Source organism: Onychostruthus taczanowskii, unplaced genomic scaffold (genome assembly GCF_017590055.1).
Source record: "Onychostruthus taczanowskii isolate IOZ18803 unplaced genomic scaffold, ASM1759005v1 scaffold3, whole genome shotgun sequence".
NCBI lineage: Eukaryota > Metazoa > Chordata > Aves > Passeriformes > Passeridae > Onychostruthus > Onychostruthus taczanowskii.
Genome location: NW_024500349.1, coordinates 9687073 through 9705377, shown reverse-complemented (window position 1 = coordinate 9705377; position 18305 = coordinate 9687073). Strand labels below are relative to the sequence as shown.

General features: G+C 40.1%; 1 protein-coding gene across 1 annotated transcript in view; it reads right to left on the bottom strand.

Annotated features, from left to right (window-relative positions):
• Positions 1-875: 875 nt before the first annotated feature.
• The window catches only part of PDSS1 (decaprenyl diphosphate synthase subunit 1), a 21778-nt gene continuing 4348 nt past the window's right edge, over positions 876-18305 (bottom strand). Inside the window, exons 5-11 of the mRNA XM_041408386.1 lie at positions 13844-13985; positions 12711-12822; positions 12513-12622; positions 5934-6014; positions 5639-5752; positions 2073-2153; positions 876-1337 (exon numbers count right to left, since the gene is read on the bottom strand). Of these exons, the coding sequence (XP_041264320.1) occupies positions 1197-1337; positions 2073-2153; positions 5639-5752; positions 5934-6014; positions 12513-12622; positions 12711-12822; positions 13844-13985 (781 nt within the window). The 3' untranslated portion in view covers positions 876-1196. The remainder of the gene's footprint in view (positions 1338-2072; positions 2154-5638; positions 5753-5933; positions 6015-12512; positions 12623-12710; positions 12823-13843; positions 13986-18305) is intronic.

Sequence of the window (18305 nt, the reverse complement as noted above, 5' to 3'; positions counted from 1 at the left end):
GCAAAATCATGGCTGTGTTATCCAGGCAATGTACTAAAAAGCTAATGTTTGTAACATGACTTTATCACTGACAGAGGGAAAATAAATTAGATCTGAAACCTGAATTACACACTTATACATACTTTTAATAGTTCTTTTCTGCCAGCACTTAGTTTCGGTGAGGGTTCTTGATTGAATCTAATTACCTGGATGCAGTAAGTTGGACACCATCTGTAGCTGACAGTTCTGTGTGGCTCTGGGAGATGGAGCAGAGGGAGCAGGAGCAGGCTGTCCTCCAGGTCACACCCAGGGGAACACAGTGACAGGAACTTGGCCTTTGTAAAGGGATCACAGGCAGAGACAGCCAGAGAGGGTGTGCTTCCCTGTGCTACAGATTCTGTGGCTGAAATAACCTGAGAAGGAATGTGGTACTACTGGGTAATTACTGTGAGAAGAATGTGTCTGGGACTTCAAAGGTAGCTTCTGGGGTGCCACAGAATATATTCTATAAATGAGTGATGAAAGTGATGGGGTTGCAGGTTTGACTGGCTGGTGAATGATTCATTTTTAGTTTGAGTTAGAAATACTGAGCCTTTCATTTTCTGAACAAAAACATTCATTTGGTAACAATCTCAAATTCTGCATCATGTTAACTGCTAGCAGGTAGCCACCAAGAGCATGAATTGATCTCATTGATGAATGACCAATTAAAATCCACATGTAGTCTTCTACAGTAAACCAGTCTATCTCTTATCTACATACAATTCCAGGTTCTTCTGTTAAGTAGCCAGGGAAACATCCAAACCCTCTCTCTTCAGAGGAGTTTCCCAGCTCCTGTACGAGCATGCTCTCTTTATTAGTGCAAATAAGTGAAATTTGGAACAGCTTCCATTTTCATACACTGATTTATATTTATTCTCATTGTGGCCTTTGTGCATCAACATGTAAACATCTTCCCCATCCCCCACAATCAGTAGCCCCCACTAAAACAATTGTACAGCACAGTTTGATTTGCTCTGACTTGCATGGCTTCCCGCAGTAAAACACTTTAAACTTTTGTTTAAAAAAAAAGGAAGTAAAACTTCAAAAAAAAAAAAAAAAGGAGGTTTTTTTAAAAAAATAATTTTTGGTAGCTTGTGTTGGAAGCAAATAACTTTTGAAATAAATGTAGGCACAGTCTGGTAAAGTAGCTGCCAGAAGGAGTGGAAGGAGTTCTCTCACTTGTCGCGCATGAGAACCATTTCTGTCAGGTGCACCAGGGCCTCTCTCTCGGGGGACGGCCGCAGCTTGCGGATCTCGCGCGTGGCCGCGTGGCAGTAGCGCTGGGCGAGGTAGGTCGTCTGCTGCACACCATCACTCTGAGGGGAGACAGAGGGAGGAAACGGGGAGCTGGTCAGCCTCCTGCTGCCTTCTGCCTCTGCCCGTCACAGGGGCAAGTTCTAAGGTCAGTAAGTACCCTAATGCATTACATTCTGATGGGGAAAGGAAGGGGATTCATTCTGTAATCGGAGAAACCCACCTACCTGCCCCAAACTGTCAAAGTACTAAAACTAATTCATGCTAAAACAGCAACTCATCCACTACAAAACAGCAGTGGTATTAATAACAAAACAGAAACTAATGGTTTATCCCTTCCCCCTCCTGCCCTAAATAGAGATGTACAAAACCCCCATGCTATTCTGAAAAATAGGTAATAATTTTGCACAGACCATTACTCAGTCTTTTTAGACCAGAGTAATTTAGAACTGGTATAGGGTGTGCACTGCCATTACAAGACTGACTGGAAATGACATGCCATTTATACCAGCTGTTGAATGCAGCTATGCCTCAGCTGAAAGAACGGAGGTCATGCATGAGCTTTTTACTTGTTATGTGGATTTTATGCTATTGGAGGGAAAAAAAGAAAAAAAGTTCTACCTAGCATTTCTGCTAAAACACTGTGCCAGTAGAGAGCTGAGGAATTTTGACTTGGCATTGTACGTTGCATGCTACTCAGAATGTATTTGCCAATGCAGCTTTGCTATTTTACTTGAGAGGCAATGCATTTCAGACTGAGCAGCAGGGACAGCAGAAATATTTTATATCAGTCTTACCTGCAACACATATTTCCATGCACGTTCAACATCTCCTGGCTTACTGAATCTCCTCATTATCATAGCATTCATTTCTGGAAACTAAACACAAAGGGAGAAGGGTTTTTACTTGCTTTTGAGTTGTTTTCCATGTAGCTGCCTGCCGTGCTAAGGTAAGAACACCACGGAAGTGCAGCCCTCTTCCCCTGTCACTGTTGTTGCTACAGGTGTAGCTTTAGGTTTGTACTTGCAGTCTGCACAGGACTACAGTATAGCAGAGCCCAAGCATTTAAAACTTAAACCTGGCTCTGGCTGTGCTGGCTGTAGCCAGTTGGTAGCAGAAGTCAGCACCAGCCATTTTATCATGTTAAGCAGATGTTCCAGTGTGGTAACTTCCGATGTGGCTACTACCTGGTGTATAATCTGCATTAGATACTCTATCACAGATGATGGTTAGTGTTGGCACTAACAGAAGAAGCACCTCTGTCCCCACACGTACAAAAGAACCTGGGATGTTGGTTGTTGCAATATTGTACATTTCAATTTGTAAAATCCCCTCATGGTAACACTGGCTGTTACATTCTCTTACTTTTTTCCATTGTGCTGCTATTTTATATACATAGTTGTTTGGTTTTTTTTTTTAGTGAGAGAAAAATGACAACTATAAGGTATTTTGTTTTCAGTCACGTAGCATTTATAGTTAGCACTCCATGCTCAATTCCCTACAACTCAAGCAGGTAACTCAAATCAGTTGTTTTGAGAAAAATCACATCACTTAGGTAAATATGCAGCCTCTTTCTTCAGACAGCCTAGAAACAGAAAAACCTAGTGCTTAACAAAATAAGGCTACAACTCAGGGCAACTACTCCACAGAAGAATTCTTTTTAAGGGAAAGAGCTGTTTGTTCATCCTGCCTGAAAGGATTAGTCAAACAAAGAAGATTTTATTGCCATATATTTGTAAACAATGATCTGCTTTCCTTGCACACCTTTGGTCCTGCAACTGCAGCTTTACAACCTGGTTCAGGTACAAACACTTAGCACCCATCAGTGCTGTGACAGTCTCCTATTACTCATACACAGTCTTGGAGATGCATTCAGAAGTTCAGTGATGACTCATTCTTTATCTAAAAGAAGAAAGTCATGGCTTTTTCTAGATCCTAGCTTCCTTCCCAGGTAATGGCAATTTAATTGCAGTGTTCATGCAATCAGTTTTCACATTATTCATATTTACAGTTATATAGAATGCATATGGGATCACTTTTTTATTTAAGCACTAAAGGACATGAAAATCCCCAAACATGTAAGGCAGAGCTGTTATTAACAATTCTGCATATTTAGTGAGCAGCACGTCAGCATTTAACAGGAATGCTTACAATAAAAATAAACCTTCATTCTTCAGCTGTACTTGTTTAAGAGAAGATTTAGAATTAGCATACACTAGTGTATTTCCTTTAAAAATAAATGGGGTGTTGTTTTTTTTTACTAAGAGAGCTAACTTTAAATACTGAATAAACAGGTACTATATCAAGGTAAACATTTTTTTACTTCATAATATTGTAATGCACAAAGGTGTATTTCAGAGGGAGGGCAGAAGATAGGAAGAAAAGGCATCTGCCACTGAAGATCCAGAGCACATGAAAAACTAACAAATGTTTGTCAGGAAGACAACTCAAGGAGTACCAGCTCCATGAAAGGATAGCAGCAATACTAGTCTGAAAAGACAACTTAGTAATTACACTTTGGACTGTCTTCAAGTCCTGGCTCATGAGTTTGTTTTTTTTTCCTCAGACACAAATGTATTAAATGTCTTTTAGTAACATCACAAGTGTCTGTTGAAGCTCCACATTTTTTAGCACTCATGCTTTGTTTTTATCAGTTAAGTCTGTGGTGCTTTTGTTTCAGTTTCTTGAAAACAGCAGGACATTTGCAGCAAAGAAGGCTTCTGGTTAATGCAGAAAACTTTCTAAGATGGTCAAGTTATCTTTCAATGCAAAAATGTACACTTCCCATCTATCAAAGATATAAATGAGGAAAAGCATTTAAAAGTGGCTTACAAAGAGCAAGATTTTAAAATAGGACTGACAGGTTTTATTTTCTTTTATTTCTGTATTATGAACCAATTTGTCTTGTAAAGCTAATTAAAAGACAGATGAAGTTCAAAGTCAGAGACAGACAACCCAAACAAATTAACAACGAAGTTTTAATTTAAAAATTAGAATATTCAATACCCACAAGACAATCAATGTCACCCATTCTCTGCCAAAATTGGGTATTTGCAACATGCCTTGTTTCCTTCTGCACATGGCTTTAGCACACACAAAAACAGTTTTACAACTCCACCCTCCCTCTCTACCTCAGTGCCTCACTGTTCTTTGGACAGCTCCAAATGCTCATGGCACAATTCTGAAATAATGATTCCAGAACATGCTGTGAATCCCTCAGATGAGTATGGGGAGACACTGAGGACACAGAGAAGGCTGTTCTCAACATGCATTCACCTGCTTTGTCAGCTGGCTGATACTCTGTGCTCCCTTCTTTTCTGAGATACAGATTCTTGGAAATGCCCAAAGGACAAGGAAGCAAACAGATATGTGTGCTCCACCTCCCCCCACAACAGGCTCTTTTAGAGGGAGAAGTAAATGTCAAAGTTGTTGGCTCTTTTTAAATGATTTACAACTTTTCCCATGTCAAGCTCCAAGCAATTCCACTGAGGGATCATAGACGAGAGCTCTGCTGGAACTAACTGTGCCAGCTTTTATACCACACTGTGAAGCCTGGTAGGAAGGACTGCTTTTTAAGCCCCAAATCTGCTTGCCTCTGGTGAATAAGACCCTGGAGCAAGGAATTAAACCAGTTTCTTTCCTGTTTATGGATTAGCACCAATTTTAATGTTTTTTTCATTGCTGCTCACAATTCCGTTTTTGTTTTGCTCCTCCAAATAATTTTTAAGGCACTGAAAATCTTGACCAATTTTAAGCTTGTTTTATTTATGACATTCCCTTTTCTCTTACCCAGCCTTCAGACAGGAAACCTACTCATGTTTGTAAATGGATAATACTTGAGGACAAAGAGATGAAAAGATCAAATCCAATAAATAAAGGTACCCATCTAAACAGCAGGACATCTGCAGCAAAGAAGGCTTCTGGTTAATGCAGAAAACTTTCTAAGATGGTCAAGTTATCTTTCAATGCAAAAATATACACTTCTCAAGGCAGGGATTTCAATTCTTGGCCCCAGATGGATACAAAGCCCAGAACAAGGCAAAAAAGCCTACATACACAGTCCAGCCTGGGAAGAAGATGTCTCAGGAGAAAACACAAGCAAGAAACTACTTAGGAATAACCTACACAAAATGTGCCAAAACTCTGAATACCTACAAGAGCCTAACAGTAAGGAGAGCTGTGCAGGAAGGTGTTTCTTGTAACCTGTGTGTGCACAGAATCCATCTGATACTGAACCCACTGATTTGTCACATGTGCCCAGCCGCTCTCATCACTGACACTGGAGATTTGATGTGTTTCAGCTGGTCCTGTGAGGAGCAGTTTACACTTTTTATTTTGAGCAGACAGCTTCCTGCTGACTTACCTGTCGACAGGCAAATAAGACGGGGCCTGTGGCCAATCCAAGCTTGAGATCTGCTGCTGTTGGTTTCCCCAGATGGTCGGCACACGATGTAAAATCCAGCACATCATCTATCAGCTGGAAAAAATAAACATACAGATTGTTTAAAATTTCTTTTTTAAATATTAGAGCTAAATACAGAATAATCCTTGTTAAATACAAGATTTGTAGGAAGGATTAAGACAGCCCACTTTGATTTCTAAAGCACTTTCGAGAAGTTTAGATTTTAGATTCCATTTAAGTTCAACAGAAACACTACCTGAAAAGCTATGCCAACGTTTTTTCCATACTGGTATGCAATCTCATGAACTTTGGGGTCAGGGCAGCCTAGAATTGAAACCTGAAAAGACAAAAACCCCAAGTAAATAGAAAGCTTTAGTTGGCGTCCACTTTTAGCCCCTGACCATAGGTGTGACACAGCCAGCACAGGCTGGAGGGCTCTGGGAAAGGCAGAAAAAACTGACTTGGGCACATTCTGGCTTATCTCAGTTCATGGAGACACACAACTAGCCAAGCTTACTAGAAAACAAGGCTGAACAGCAGTGCAGTATTAAAACTACATTCACATCTGCAAAGAGATTAGCTGCATTAAATATTTATCAGGCTTAGAAATTACAATGCAAGGATAAAGAGAGAAGAAATGGGGATGCACTTCACATGCAGGGTAGTAGTTGTATACAGTCCAGTGATGGGGAAATTAAACTAATTACATACATAAATCAGCCAGGGGATAACTGGAGGTCAGACAACAGATAAATGGACATTACATGTCTCATAGAAGATCACAAAGCCAGCTTTGTTGAACCCAGTACAGTACGGGCAGTTGACATAAGGATGATTATTTTTAAGGTGATGTTAACTGTATCTGACTTGCTCAGGAAGATGACTTGATTAGCCTGCAGGCAAAGCTACTGAGGGATAATTAGTGGCAAAGAAAAGACAGCAAATGAAGAAAGCACACCAAGCTCACAAAGATATCACTGAACTGAGATAAACAAAACATGACTGTACAATCAACTACTTGACAGACAGAAATTTTGCTGAATAAACTGCACAAAACTAAAATACAGGATATTCACTAAGGTTTGAAAATTAGTATCTTGCCTCAAAGTAAGGGCATTTATGCTTTTTGCATTTATGTACTGATTATACATTTTGCAAAATGAGGTTGGTTAAATACTCAGATTTATTTCAACCTTCAATAAACCAATTAGAACAGGGGACAAAAATCCACCCTGGTTTATTGCAGGCATTCCAAATCTGCTGTGACCAATGCAAGGAGTGAAGATACATTTCACTTAAGACCAAAAAATATATGCCAGGAAAACACAATATAAAAGTAAGTATGTGTGTGTGTGTGTGTGTGTATGTATGTATATATCTATATGTATTCCTCTTTAAGACTGTGTAAGGTAGGATCATAAAAAGCCCCTCCAACCCCAAAACCAACCCCAAAGTAAAAGCAAGTCCAGAAGTAGCTTTGAAGGTGAACGTGAAGATGGAAATAAGAAACAACATTATATACTAATAAATGTGATGCAACTTGCACAAAATGAGAGATGATTTCATGCAGCAGTGCACTTCATATCTGAGCATCAGAACACTTCCCAGTCATAACCTGCATCTGTGGATAATAACTAAACCCCAGAGGAATCTGGGTGACTGAGAAATTAACAGCATCATACATTCTCCACTTTTACTTAAAAGAGGAGGACAGTATAGCAGGAAAATAATGCTACTTATCTCTAGTAATCATACAAAATCCTGAAGGCTATTAAACAGAGTGAACTGCAAATATTAGGTATTTAAAGAGATGTTGCTAGGGTCTATCAAAGCAGAACATTTTGCTTTTTTATCCTCCTTTTGATGTTTGTCTCTTAAACAGCAGTATTTGCCCAAAGACCTGACATCTACTGCTGTACCATGCAAACTTTTGGTTGCTTCTGTAATATAAATCACATAATACCAGCACGGCAGGGGCACTGCATCTACCCTGTTCCAATGAAATCCTTACCCACCTCCACATTTCATTCCATGTGGAGGATTAAAATACGGAATTCAGTGACAAAATCCTGGTTAATGACAAAGGGTCAGAGTGGGCAGTAGCTGGCAGAGGGTGGGAGGAAGTGCTGTGTAAAGAAAAGAGCTTCCTCACTTAACCTGAAATGTCAATTCTTGTTCATAGACAAAAAAAAAAGACCCAAAAAAATCTAAAAATACAGGAGATTTGTTTTGCCAGTCATCCTCAAGTGAGCAACCCTCTGATCATGACCACATTAATAAACATGCAGTTGGGTTGTGTCCATCAGGAAGTTCCTGCAGGATGCAATTTCTCAAACTGCTCTTGTAGATTGTTGCCCCCAGCTGGACACTGGCCGGGCTGCAGCCAGGCAGCCTGTCACTCCCACACGGAGTTTAACTGGAGCCCTACTGGGATAATGTTCTGGGATAATACCCACATTTGCAAATACAAATCAGGATAACCTAGTCAATACAGTGATGTGTGTTTAAATAACATAACTCCCCTTTGAAAACAGCCTAGAGCTCCCCAAATAGGTATGACTGGTTCATGATAAATTTAATCTTGCAAGAATTCAGGCCTGTCCTCCACTAAATCATGCTGAAAAATCCTTCCTAATAACAAGTGGAACAAATTCTTTAGGAACGTTCTTTGAATTCAGCAAAGCAGGACAATCTCCTTGGTGTTATTTCAAACGCATTTTTGCAAAAAAAAAAGTTGTTTCTGTTATGTTATATGAGAGACTATAAACCAATTTTGCCTCTTTACTGAATTTCACATCCATAAAATACATCATCAGCTCTGGGTAGATACATCCTGCTCTGATATTTAATATGTGACAATATGACAGCTGGAGTTGAAAGCATTTGCACATCTCTACCGGTGCTCTGTAGGTCAGAGAGGAAAACCTGCTGCTGGGCTAGAATATGCTTGAATAAATACTATAAGAGATGTTTGTTCTTCTAGTCCTAGATTTGTGGACTCCGTGGAAAGGAAAAGGCTCTAAAATCTTTCCCTTTTCCAGCCATTCTCCTCCATGCCCATCTCCAGAAGCAGTCAGGTTCCTGCCTTCTCATTCCTGGCTCATCCACCACTGTTGTTCTAGACAGGAGCAGTGTTCCTCTTTCCAGGAGAATCACAAAATAGTTTAGGTTGGAAAGAAACTCTGAAAGTCATCTGCTCAAAGGAGTTTACTTCAGTTAGATCAGGTTTCTCACAGCTGTGTCCAGTTGATTTCTGAGTATCTCCAAGGATGTAAAATCTCACTCTCTGTCTCAGCTACTTGTCGCAATGTTTGACCAACCTCGTGGAGAAATTTTTCCTCAAACCTAACTGAATTTTTCCACAGTACAACTGGTCCTTTCACTGCACATTTCTCCATCCTTTCTATGCCCTCCAATTACAAGCTGCAGACAGCAGCTTCCCTTTGTCTTCCCTAGTCCAGACTCAAATCAGCTCTTGGCACATGATTGCTCCAGCCTCTGCCCTCACGGTGGCCTTTCACTGAGCTCCCTGCAGAGTGCCCATGTGTGTCCTGTATGTGCTCTCACAGCCACTGCCCTGGATGTGCTGCTGCACTGGCAGCGATGCCCTCTCCCCACGCTCGTCCTCTGCTGCTGCTGGGAGTGCCACAGACTTCTCCAGGCTCCTCAAACCCTCCTGGGAACTACTTTTGAGGAAGGGATGATGGAGGCCTCCCTGCGAGAGGGAGATGTCTTGACTCAAGACAAGGCAGACAACTATCTTGTCCTGAGTCTGCATTTTCATTATTTGACCTTTTCTCAAGTGATTAATATTTTAACAGGTTAACCAAGTACTTGTTTATGCAGAGTTGTACTCTTCAGTAGCAAAGATTATCTGCCTGAATATATGTAATATATCTTTCTCACAGCAAAAGAAATACCCCCAAAGGACTTACTGTATTTTAAAAAATAAGTAAGGAGCTTTACTAGCTGACCATAATATCTGATATTACTGTGCCATTACCCTACATCTGCCATTGGACATTATTGCAGCCTGCAGGTCTAGTTGGCCAGGGGGATTCAGTTCTGCTGGTGTGGGTCAGAGGTCTTATTTTCCTAGGCACCATTTCCAGTGCTGGTAGGGTTTTCTGATGGAGCCCTGTGCACACACCAAACTAGGAATTGGTTACAGCACAAGCTCCCAGGAAGATCCAGAGCTTCAGACTACTGGTTTCTTCAGTCCTTTCCACAGCCCTGCCTTACACAGGGAGGCACAAGCTTCCTCCTAATATGGAAATCAAGAATCTCTTACACTCAAAGCAAGCAGGATTTAATCCCTCATCTGAAAGTACACCATGCAAAATATAAAAAGCTTTATGAGGCTCAGGAATTCACATTATGGCAGGGTTTAAAAAAACCAGAAAACCTGCTCAGGTTATTTTGCTATCTCCAGCTGGCCTGATGACTAAACAGACATTCCACTCCAGCTTTATTGTTTCTGAATTCTTGAACTGAAGTCACCTCATGTTTCTCTGAAAAATGCCTTGCAGTAACTAAGGCTTCAATGACTCTGGGCCATCTGCCACTGCTTCCTTTTACAATACACTTTAATTGAAACTTTGGTAACATTCCCCCATGCAGAACTATTGTAGAAATAAACTGGAGACTGGGATGGCTCTTAACATCTTGAACAGACTGTTCTCTCCCTAAGTCCTAACTTAAAGAATTTTGATTTAAATGCAGTAATGCTTTGGTGGTACAGAAAGTATCAGTTACAGTGTATGTCTTGTTTAGACCTTTTTGCAGGAATACTCTCCTCTTCCATTTCTAAAGCATGGCACCATGGCATTCTAAGGTGCCACCGGAACTTGCTTGACATTTTCTTTCCAGTTAATACTTGTATTTATTAAATCACAGCAACTAATCAGGTTTTCCTACCATTAACAGGAACAGAACTACTTCTAAAACCCACAGTATCTCCTCTTAGTTTTGTCCCTGAAAACAAGATAGGAATACTCTTGATTCCCTGAATTTCCTTTCAAGATAGAACTGATGATCCTGCTTATCATTTTTGCTACAGAAAACAGAACTCCCTTCTGATTCCATTTCTTCAGTAGCCAAAGCAATCTAAATGAAAATATCTCAAAACCCACATGCAACAAAAAAAACCCCCAAATCCCAAGAAACCACCAAATCCCTTTTAACTGTTATCAATAGAGCTCTCCTAATCCATGCAGAAAGAAACGGAGGGAAACATACATATTCAACTCATTGGTACTATGTGCAGCAATAAGGATTTGCCATGAAGAGACCTTCTCTCTTGGTTTTCCTTTCTAACAAAAATTTTACAGCATATAAAATTCCAGCAGTTCAGCAATGGAACAACTCAGAGCAGCCACTAGAAGAAAAGCAGCCAAACACCCCCTTGACCAGCATCACAACCTCAGTCTTGAGGGAAGTGCTTAAATCCTTAACTCTTGCAAGTCATGAAAAGGAAAAAGCTTAAATTAGCACATCTGTATGGAGAATCTACCCAGTGGGAATGTGATTTCTTCCATCATCTGCAAAGATTCTTTTAGGCAGACTGTCAAAATGAATATTAAAACCTGTGTATGTTTTTTCTGCGCTAGCAGAATAATGTGATGCTCTTCACTAGTCCAGGTGACTACTGACATAAAACAAGACTTGCAAAAGAAAATTGTCAGGGTCATATTGTCATTAATATGAGCAATCCAGAAGACTTCACTTCTTTCCTCCAACTAGAATAAAAAGTATTTTCCCTCCCCCAAAATCCATGTGTCTCATTCCACGTGATCATTTGTATATAAGCAATTTTCAACTGCTGTCTGTTGCACAAATGCACCAGTCCCCTGAGAACAAAGGAAGATGATTAACACTAGCACAGATTTTTAGTCTAATTCTCTTAGAATTCCCACTTGCTATAGAATCCATTAGCTATACTGCCTTTTACTAAAAAGAATAAACAAAACTCTTATGAGGCAAGACTATTACCCACCTCTATTTTCTGCACTTCAACTGAATATCTACTTTTGCGTAAGAACATAATCTTGAATTGGATCTTTTTGTAATGAAGTATGAGAACCAAGTGACAGGGTTGGATAAAGTAGTTTGTAATTAAAACCCCAAGACAAATCAAGTACATGCTTCTGTTTTTTTACAAAGTGATGTAGAGATACCAGGAAAATGTTTTCACCCAGAGGGTGGCTGGGCACTGGAAAAGGCTCCCCAGGGAAATGGTCACAGCACCGAACCTGACAGAGTTCAAGAAGTGTTTGGACAATCTCTCAGCACATAATGTGACTCTTGGGGTGTCCCATGCAGGGACAGGAGTAGGACCTGATGATCCTGATGGGCCCCTTCCAATGCAGATTACTCTCTGATTCTATGAATTAATTATTTCCTCCCACTGTTACCACTTAAGGTCCCCCTCAGCACCAACGAATTGGGCCAGATGTCAAAGAAGTCTTAAAATCAAATTATAGGCTCAAAAATGATCAACTGAGTTTAAAACCACTGTCTCAAATTTAATAAAATTTGAGAATTTCATAAATTGAATATTGCCACTGTTATGATTATTTGAACCTCACTTTGATTCAATTGAGAATGACAATAAATCTGTGTAAAAATAAAAAACGCAAAGAAAAATAGAAAACCGATATTGGAGGCTACACAGCTGAACTGTGATAAAATTCACAATCTCAAACCCATTCACATTCTGGCAAAATAGCCTTCCAAGGTTTTGCTTTGGAGGGTCTCCAGAGCAAACAGCAATACTAGTTTAGCTGTGAAGCTCACAGTATGGTATGTTAACTTCAGAAGAGACAGACGTACATACTGCTTTACAACTGTTTGCTATCAGACTCGCCGTCTTCTTAAAAGTCTTCTCGAGGTAGTGAGCAAATCTCTCATTCTCGTTTTCCTTGGAACCCAGCTGGAGGAATTCACCTAAAAAGTTGCACAGATGGGAGGTTTTATTTGTGGATTTACTGCTCAGGCAAGGAAATTGGAAGATAAAAATAGGAAAAAGGCTTACCACGCACCAGATCTTCAATCACCTGAGTTAGAACAGAGATGATAGTGGTATTTCCAATTCGTGCTAAAGCTACAGAAGCAGCTGAGAGGATGAAGTCGCCAGCTAGAACAGCCTAACAACAACAACAAAAAGGTGATCCCTTAAGTCCTCTCCTGTGTTACTACAGACCATACAATTTCCTTTAACTGTCAGATCTACTCACATTACAAAACTTTCCTATAAAAAGCACAAATATCTCATTTTAAGAGCAAAAAAATACATAGCCAAATATTGAAATCTGAGTAATTTTTGAATCCCGACCATATAGTATCATTTCTGTACAAGCACTGTCCCCCCGGTATGCAGTAAGTGTTTGCTTATGAAGTTTTTTTGAACATTAGTTCTCTATTTGACCATTCTCCTGAGGCTGTTACGCCATGTGAACTCTGAATTGCCCCAAGTTCCTTCCTTGTATTTTCTGGTAAAGGCCTTTCTTGTAATGCTCTGTGAAAAAAGGACCAATTCAAAAAAAATTTCCCGCTGACTGAAAACTTTTTGCTTTCACCACTGAATCAGCATTCAGGATGAGGTACAAATTTTAAAGTATTTCAACAGTACTGCAGAGAATGGCACAGGGAATGCAAAATCAGTAATAATCACAGAATGGGCCAGGTTGGAAGGGGCCACAGTCATCTGGTCCAACCTCCCTGCTCAAGCAGGGTCATCCCAGAGCACATTGCACAGGACTGCATCTTGAATCTCTCCAGTGAGGGTGTCCCCGAAGCCTCTCTGGGCAATCTGTTCACATTCAGGTGGAACTTCCTCTGTATCAGTTTTTGCCCACTGCCTCTTGTCCCATTACTTGAGAAGAGCCTGGATCTTCCTGACACTGCTTTCAGACACCCACGATGAGGGCCCCTCTCAGCTGTCTCTTCTGAACAGGTCCAACAACAACACACTTCAATCATTCATTATCTAACGCTTCCAACAGTTCAGAAAAGGAAAACACATTTGTCTCACCCACAAACTGTGCACACCTCTTCATATGTTTTCTGACATTTTCCAAGACCTAGCCGTAGTAACGCTACAAACCTCGAGGCATTTGTGCTCTGCTGAAATTCAAAGGCAAGTCTTGCACATATTAGCAAACTCACTTTCCTTTCTCCCCAGATTTGATTAAGTGTCCTTTTTCCTCTGCGAGAATTTGCATCATCAATAACATCATCATGAACTAGGCTGGCTGTATGGATCATCTCAGCAATTATGGCCACAGAGCGCTGGCTTGCCTGCACTTCCCTAAAATAAAAAAACAAGACCTGTCAAATAATTAAATCAATTATATATGCTGCAATACACTACAAAATCTCTATTAAAAACCAAACAAAAAAATGTTCCTCTGAAAAGGACTGTCACGGCTTTTTCCTGGTCTGACCCCCTTCTTTCAAACCTGGAATTAGGAAGACAAGAGAAAGTAAGATCACATTAGTACAGTAAGTGCAGAGGGATGAGTCCATCCTCACTAGCCTATTTCTACATTGCTGCATTAACAGTACTGCAAAACTCCTGTGTTATTAACTTTAATCCCTCTAAATCCAGACTGCAGTAAATAGCACAGCATCAAGGATGCTTGGCTCCAAGACTGAAGTCTGGAAAACAGCAGAGAAAAGAATGCCAGGTAGCTCTGTAGATGAGCTTTAAGTTTTCCTTATCTCTGTTGCTCTACCTATAAATGTGGCACCACAAACTCTCTACAGCTGGATAACTCTCCTGAGCAGCAAACTGGAGAGATCAGAACGAACAGAAACCTGCATTCTACAAGACATAACTCACAGATCTTATCCTTTATGTTATCTGATTACCTTAAAACCCCAGAGGTTCTTCAGAAGCCTGAGGAATTAACTAGAATTCTACTGCAACCACTTTAGGAGTGTAAACACCAACTACCTAACACTTATTGGAACTCAGCCTTTGGAAAGATCTAACACTGATGATTCAACTCTCAGTAGTTCACACCACTTTTTTTTTTTTTAACTAGGTGAAAAGAAGGTAAGGGAAGAACACAGAAGCAATTATCTAGAGAACAAAACTGGCAATAAAACACATAAAAGAGCCAACCTAGCTCACACAAAAGACCCTTGGTATCCAGCTTCCACTGTCATCTCCTGGTATTTTTCTGTATTTGTCATGGATTACATGCAGGATCCCAGAAATGGCTATCCCAGTCAGCCCTGCCTCATAGGTGTAACAAGTCCACATGGACATTTAAAATATCCCACACACAAAACAATAACACAAGAAACCCAAAAACAATGCAAGAAAGAAACATACCCTACTTCTGGTACACAGACAACAGAGAAAATCATACTATTTTACAGAAGAACAGAAAAAGAACTGAAACAGAAGATCATTTCAGCTCAGCTAAGGGAATTTAAAGCTTTCTTGAACTGCCTATGTCCTTTAAAATGTAGTGATTAATCACAAAATGAAAGAACATATTGCAGTCTGCTGACATAACCCTGCATTATGACACCTACCTCTATACAGAATTCTGCACTGCTGTCAGTGGGAGTTCTACATCCTGAATAACAGCAGGATGAATGGGTAGCTCATAGGCTGTGAAAATATGGCTTTCATACAACAGAAAATTAGAGCTGGAAACCTTCATGGTTGTTTGGAGGCAAGTCTTAAATCACTAGTCTTGGACTAGTGATTTAATCAAATGCTAGTTCAGTGTAAATAGTTTTCCAAAATAAACTACTCTTACTAAGTAGGAGAAAACTTACCTTCAAAAAACTGTAAAGGTCTCCAGCCTCTTTCATGCACTGTTCTCCTTTTGGGGATTCCCTTTTTCATTAATTATGTCAGCAGACTGGATTTCCTGCTGGGAAGCAGCAGCAAATGGCAACACTCACTGACACACTGAAATATTTCAGTAGTATGAAGACAGCACAAAACCAGTTATTTCAAAAGCAGGTTCTGAAAAGTTCTGCATTATACTCTATCTTATCTCTGACAATGACTAAAAATGGCACAGGAATATTTATGGTTTCCAGAATGTAGTATCAAATGTGAAAATTTAATCTGAAGGAGTTTTAAAACTAGTATTTCCACAAAGTCTCAAGCAAGGTTCTTGCCACTCCTGACAAAAAAAGTTCTGCAATAGTTTCCTACATGTATCTTGTGAGACTAATTCTAGATCAGAGCATGCCTATTTTAGAGGAAGACACAGAAACCCCAGGATCCTTCTCATCCCCTGCTATTTTTCATTCAGCTTCTCCTGCAAAACAAAAGCAAAAAGTGGCAGCAACTCAACAGATAACAGCAAATCGTGGAAAGATGCCATTTTTAGGTCATTCTCAAAGTAAAGATATCCTGAGATTATGTGTATTTACAGATACTTTATACAACTAATCATGTTCTGTTTTTCAGTAGGACCTCCTGCTTGATTCAGTGATAAGGTTTTATAGATCTACTGTACCCTGAGATGTTTTCCATTACAGAATTTGTTTCATGAACACTGAACAAGGCTAACCATACAGGTTAAGAAACCCCAAATGTCTCCCTCCAAATATCCCTGTCCAAAACCAAAACAAATAATCAAAACCACCCAACAACAGTGAGGGGTGAACATAAAACCACACAAACCAGCATTTACACTCTCCAACAAAAATTTTGGAGGCAATATGTTTGCAATAAGTAAATACTGCCAGTTTAAGGACAGGAAATGAGCATAAGAACTTGCAAAATTGTTGTGCTGTGTCCGCAGTCCTTCAAGCATCTTTCTCCTGCTAAGGCCCTGTGGCTGAAAGAAGCAATCATCTCAGAAACAGAGTCTGTGACACAGAAGGGTCTTGCAAACCAGGGGAAGCACAGAGACTGCATGTGCAAACACCAGAGGAAACTGCAGAGCAGCTGACACCAGGGCTTTTGACAATGACAGTTTGGAGGAGTGAAACAAAAGGGAACTAAGGTTGTTGGCAGGTTCTATCTTGAGGAAATATTCCATCAAGTTTAGCCATGTCATTTTATTTGTTTCTCACACTATTCTGATGAATTTATTTCCCTTCCCCCCCCATCCCCAAACTTTTGTGCTCACTCTTTCACCTATTATCGTTGTATTTCTCTAGCGCTCTCTTATCCGCCTCTCTCTTTTTGGCTGTAGGAAAAGAAATAAAAACTCTCATTTGCAAACACCTTTAGAGAATACAGAAACACTAGGTATTGTCAGGCTAAGTGATAATTCTGTAAAGTTCTTCACACAGGCATGTGAAGAAATCCAGGCAGTGGATGTGTGAAATTGAGGGTTTGCATGACCCCAACTTAAACTATTTACAATTCTTACTCTCACACAAAGCAAAGTTGCTATCAATAAGCAAAAAGCACTGCACAAGGGACTTGAAAGACTCAGGGTAGGACTTAGGACACTTAAAACTTCAAGAGAGGAGAAACAACACACTTCAGTCACTTATCTTTCTGGTAATAATTCAGGTAATTATTTATACAACTGTCATTTTCCTCATTATGTCATTTTCCTTATTATTATCACAATAAAGTGACTCACTCTGGGGCTGGCTACTGCAAAGCAAACTCTTGCCCCAGGCACATGAGGCACTTTCTTACTGGCATAGGGCAGGTCTCAATATGCTTTGAGCATACAGGCAAATTCAGTCTTTCTGCTGCTACCTCTCTTTGATTCACTGTTCAACTCCCACACTGTATGACATCCCTTCCAGCCTTCTCAGTACTCCACACATGATTTTGTTCATAAGCTTTTCATGCTACGCACTAGAATGAGATAAAACTATTTTTACCATTATTTTATTCCAATGATGCTCCAAAAACTCACTGTCCCTGTTGCTGAAAGTCTACTCCTAAATCTCCATTCTCTTAGAAACATAATGCTCTGTCTTAAGTAGCTCTTTCACTCTATTCCTGATAAATTTGTAGGCCACAAGTCTTCAATCTTCATTATTATCTTTGCAATCCACCCCTGAAGTCAGCTGGACTTAAATTATTTTGAGCACAGGGATCAGACATGCTGATGATTTCAGGAAGTGTGATATACGCTCCCGTAGCTGAACTGGATGGCTGATGCATGCTAGGATATCTGGGAGGTTTTTCATAACAAAGGTGGTTGCAAACCACACTGGGGGTATGCCCTAATGGGACACCTCAGACCCTACAAGCTCAAGCAGAAAGTTTTGGTTTACTGTGCTTCCTTACATTTCACCATAGATGGATGATCATCAAGAATGACTCTGCCATCAAAAAGTGCCACCCTCATACTCCTGTTTTTCATGTCAAGATCACCCATGAAAATATTAAGCCAGTCAGTGGCAAAAGGTAGCCCTGAGGATTTTCACAACCAAGATTGTTCCTTTTGCTACCTCAGAGTCGATGACAGGAAGCAGTCCTGAACTGACAACAGAATCTGGCTGAAGCAAAGTTCATTAATCCTGTAAGATTTTTCCTAAAACAAGGGGAACTGGCACACAGAGGAAAGGACGCTGCCAGCTCAGTTTTGCTTTCTCCTTCAAAAGTGTATTCACATAAAAGGGGGTCCAGGGTGGAGGGTGCTATCCATGCAACAAAATATATGCCATGCTCTAAGGTAGT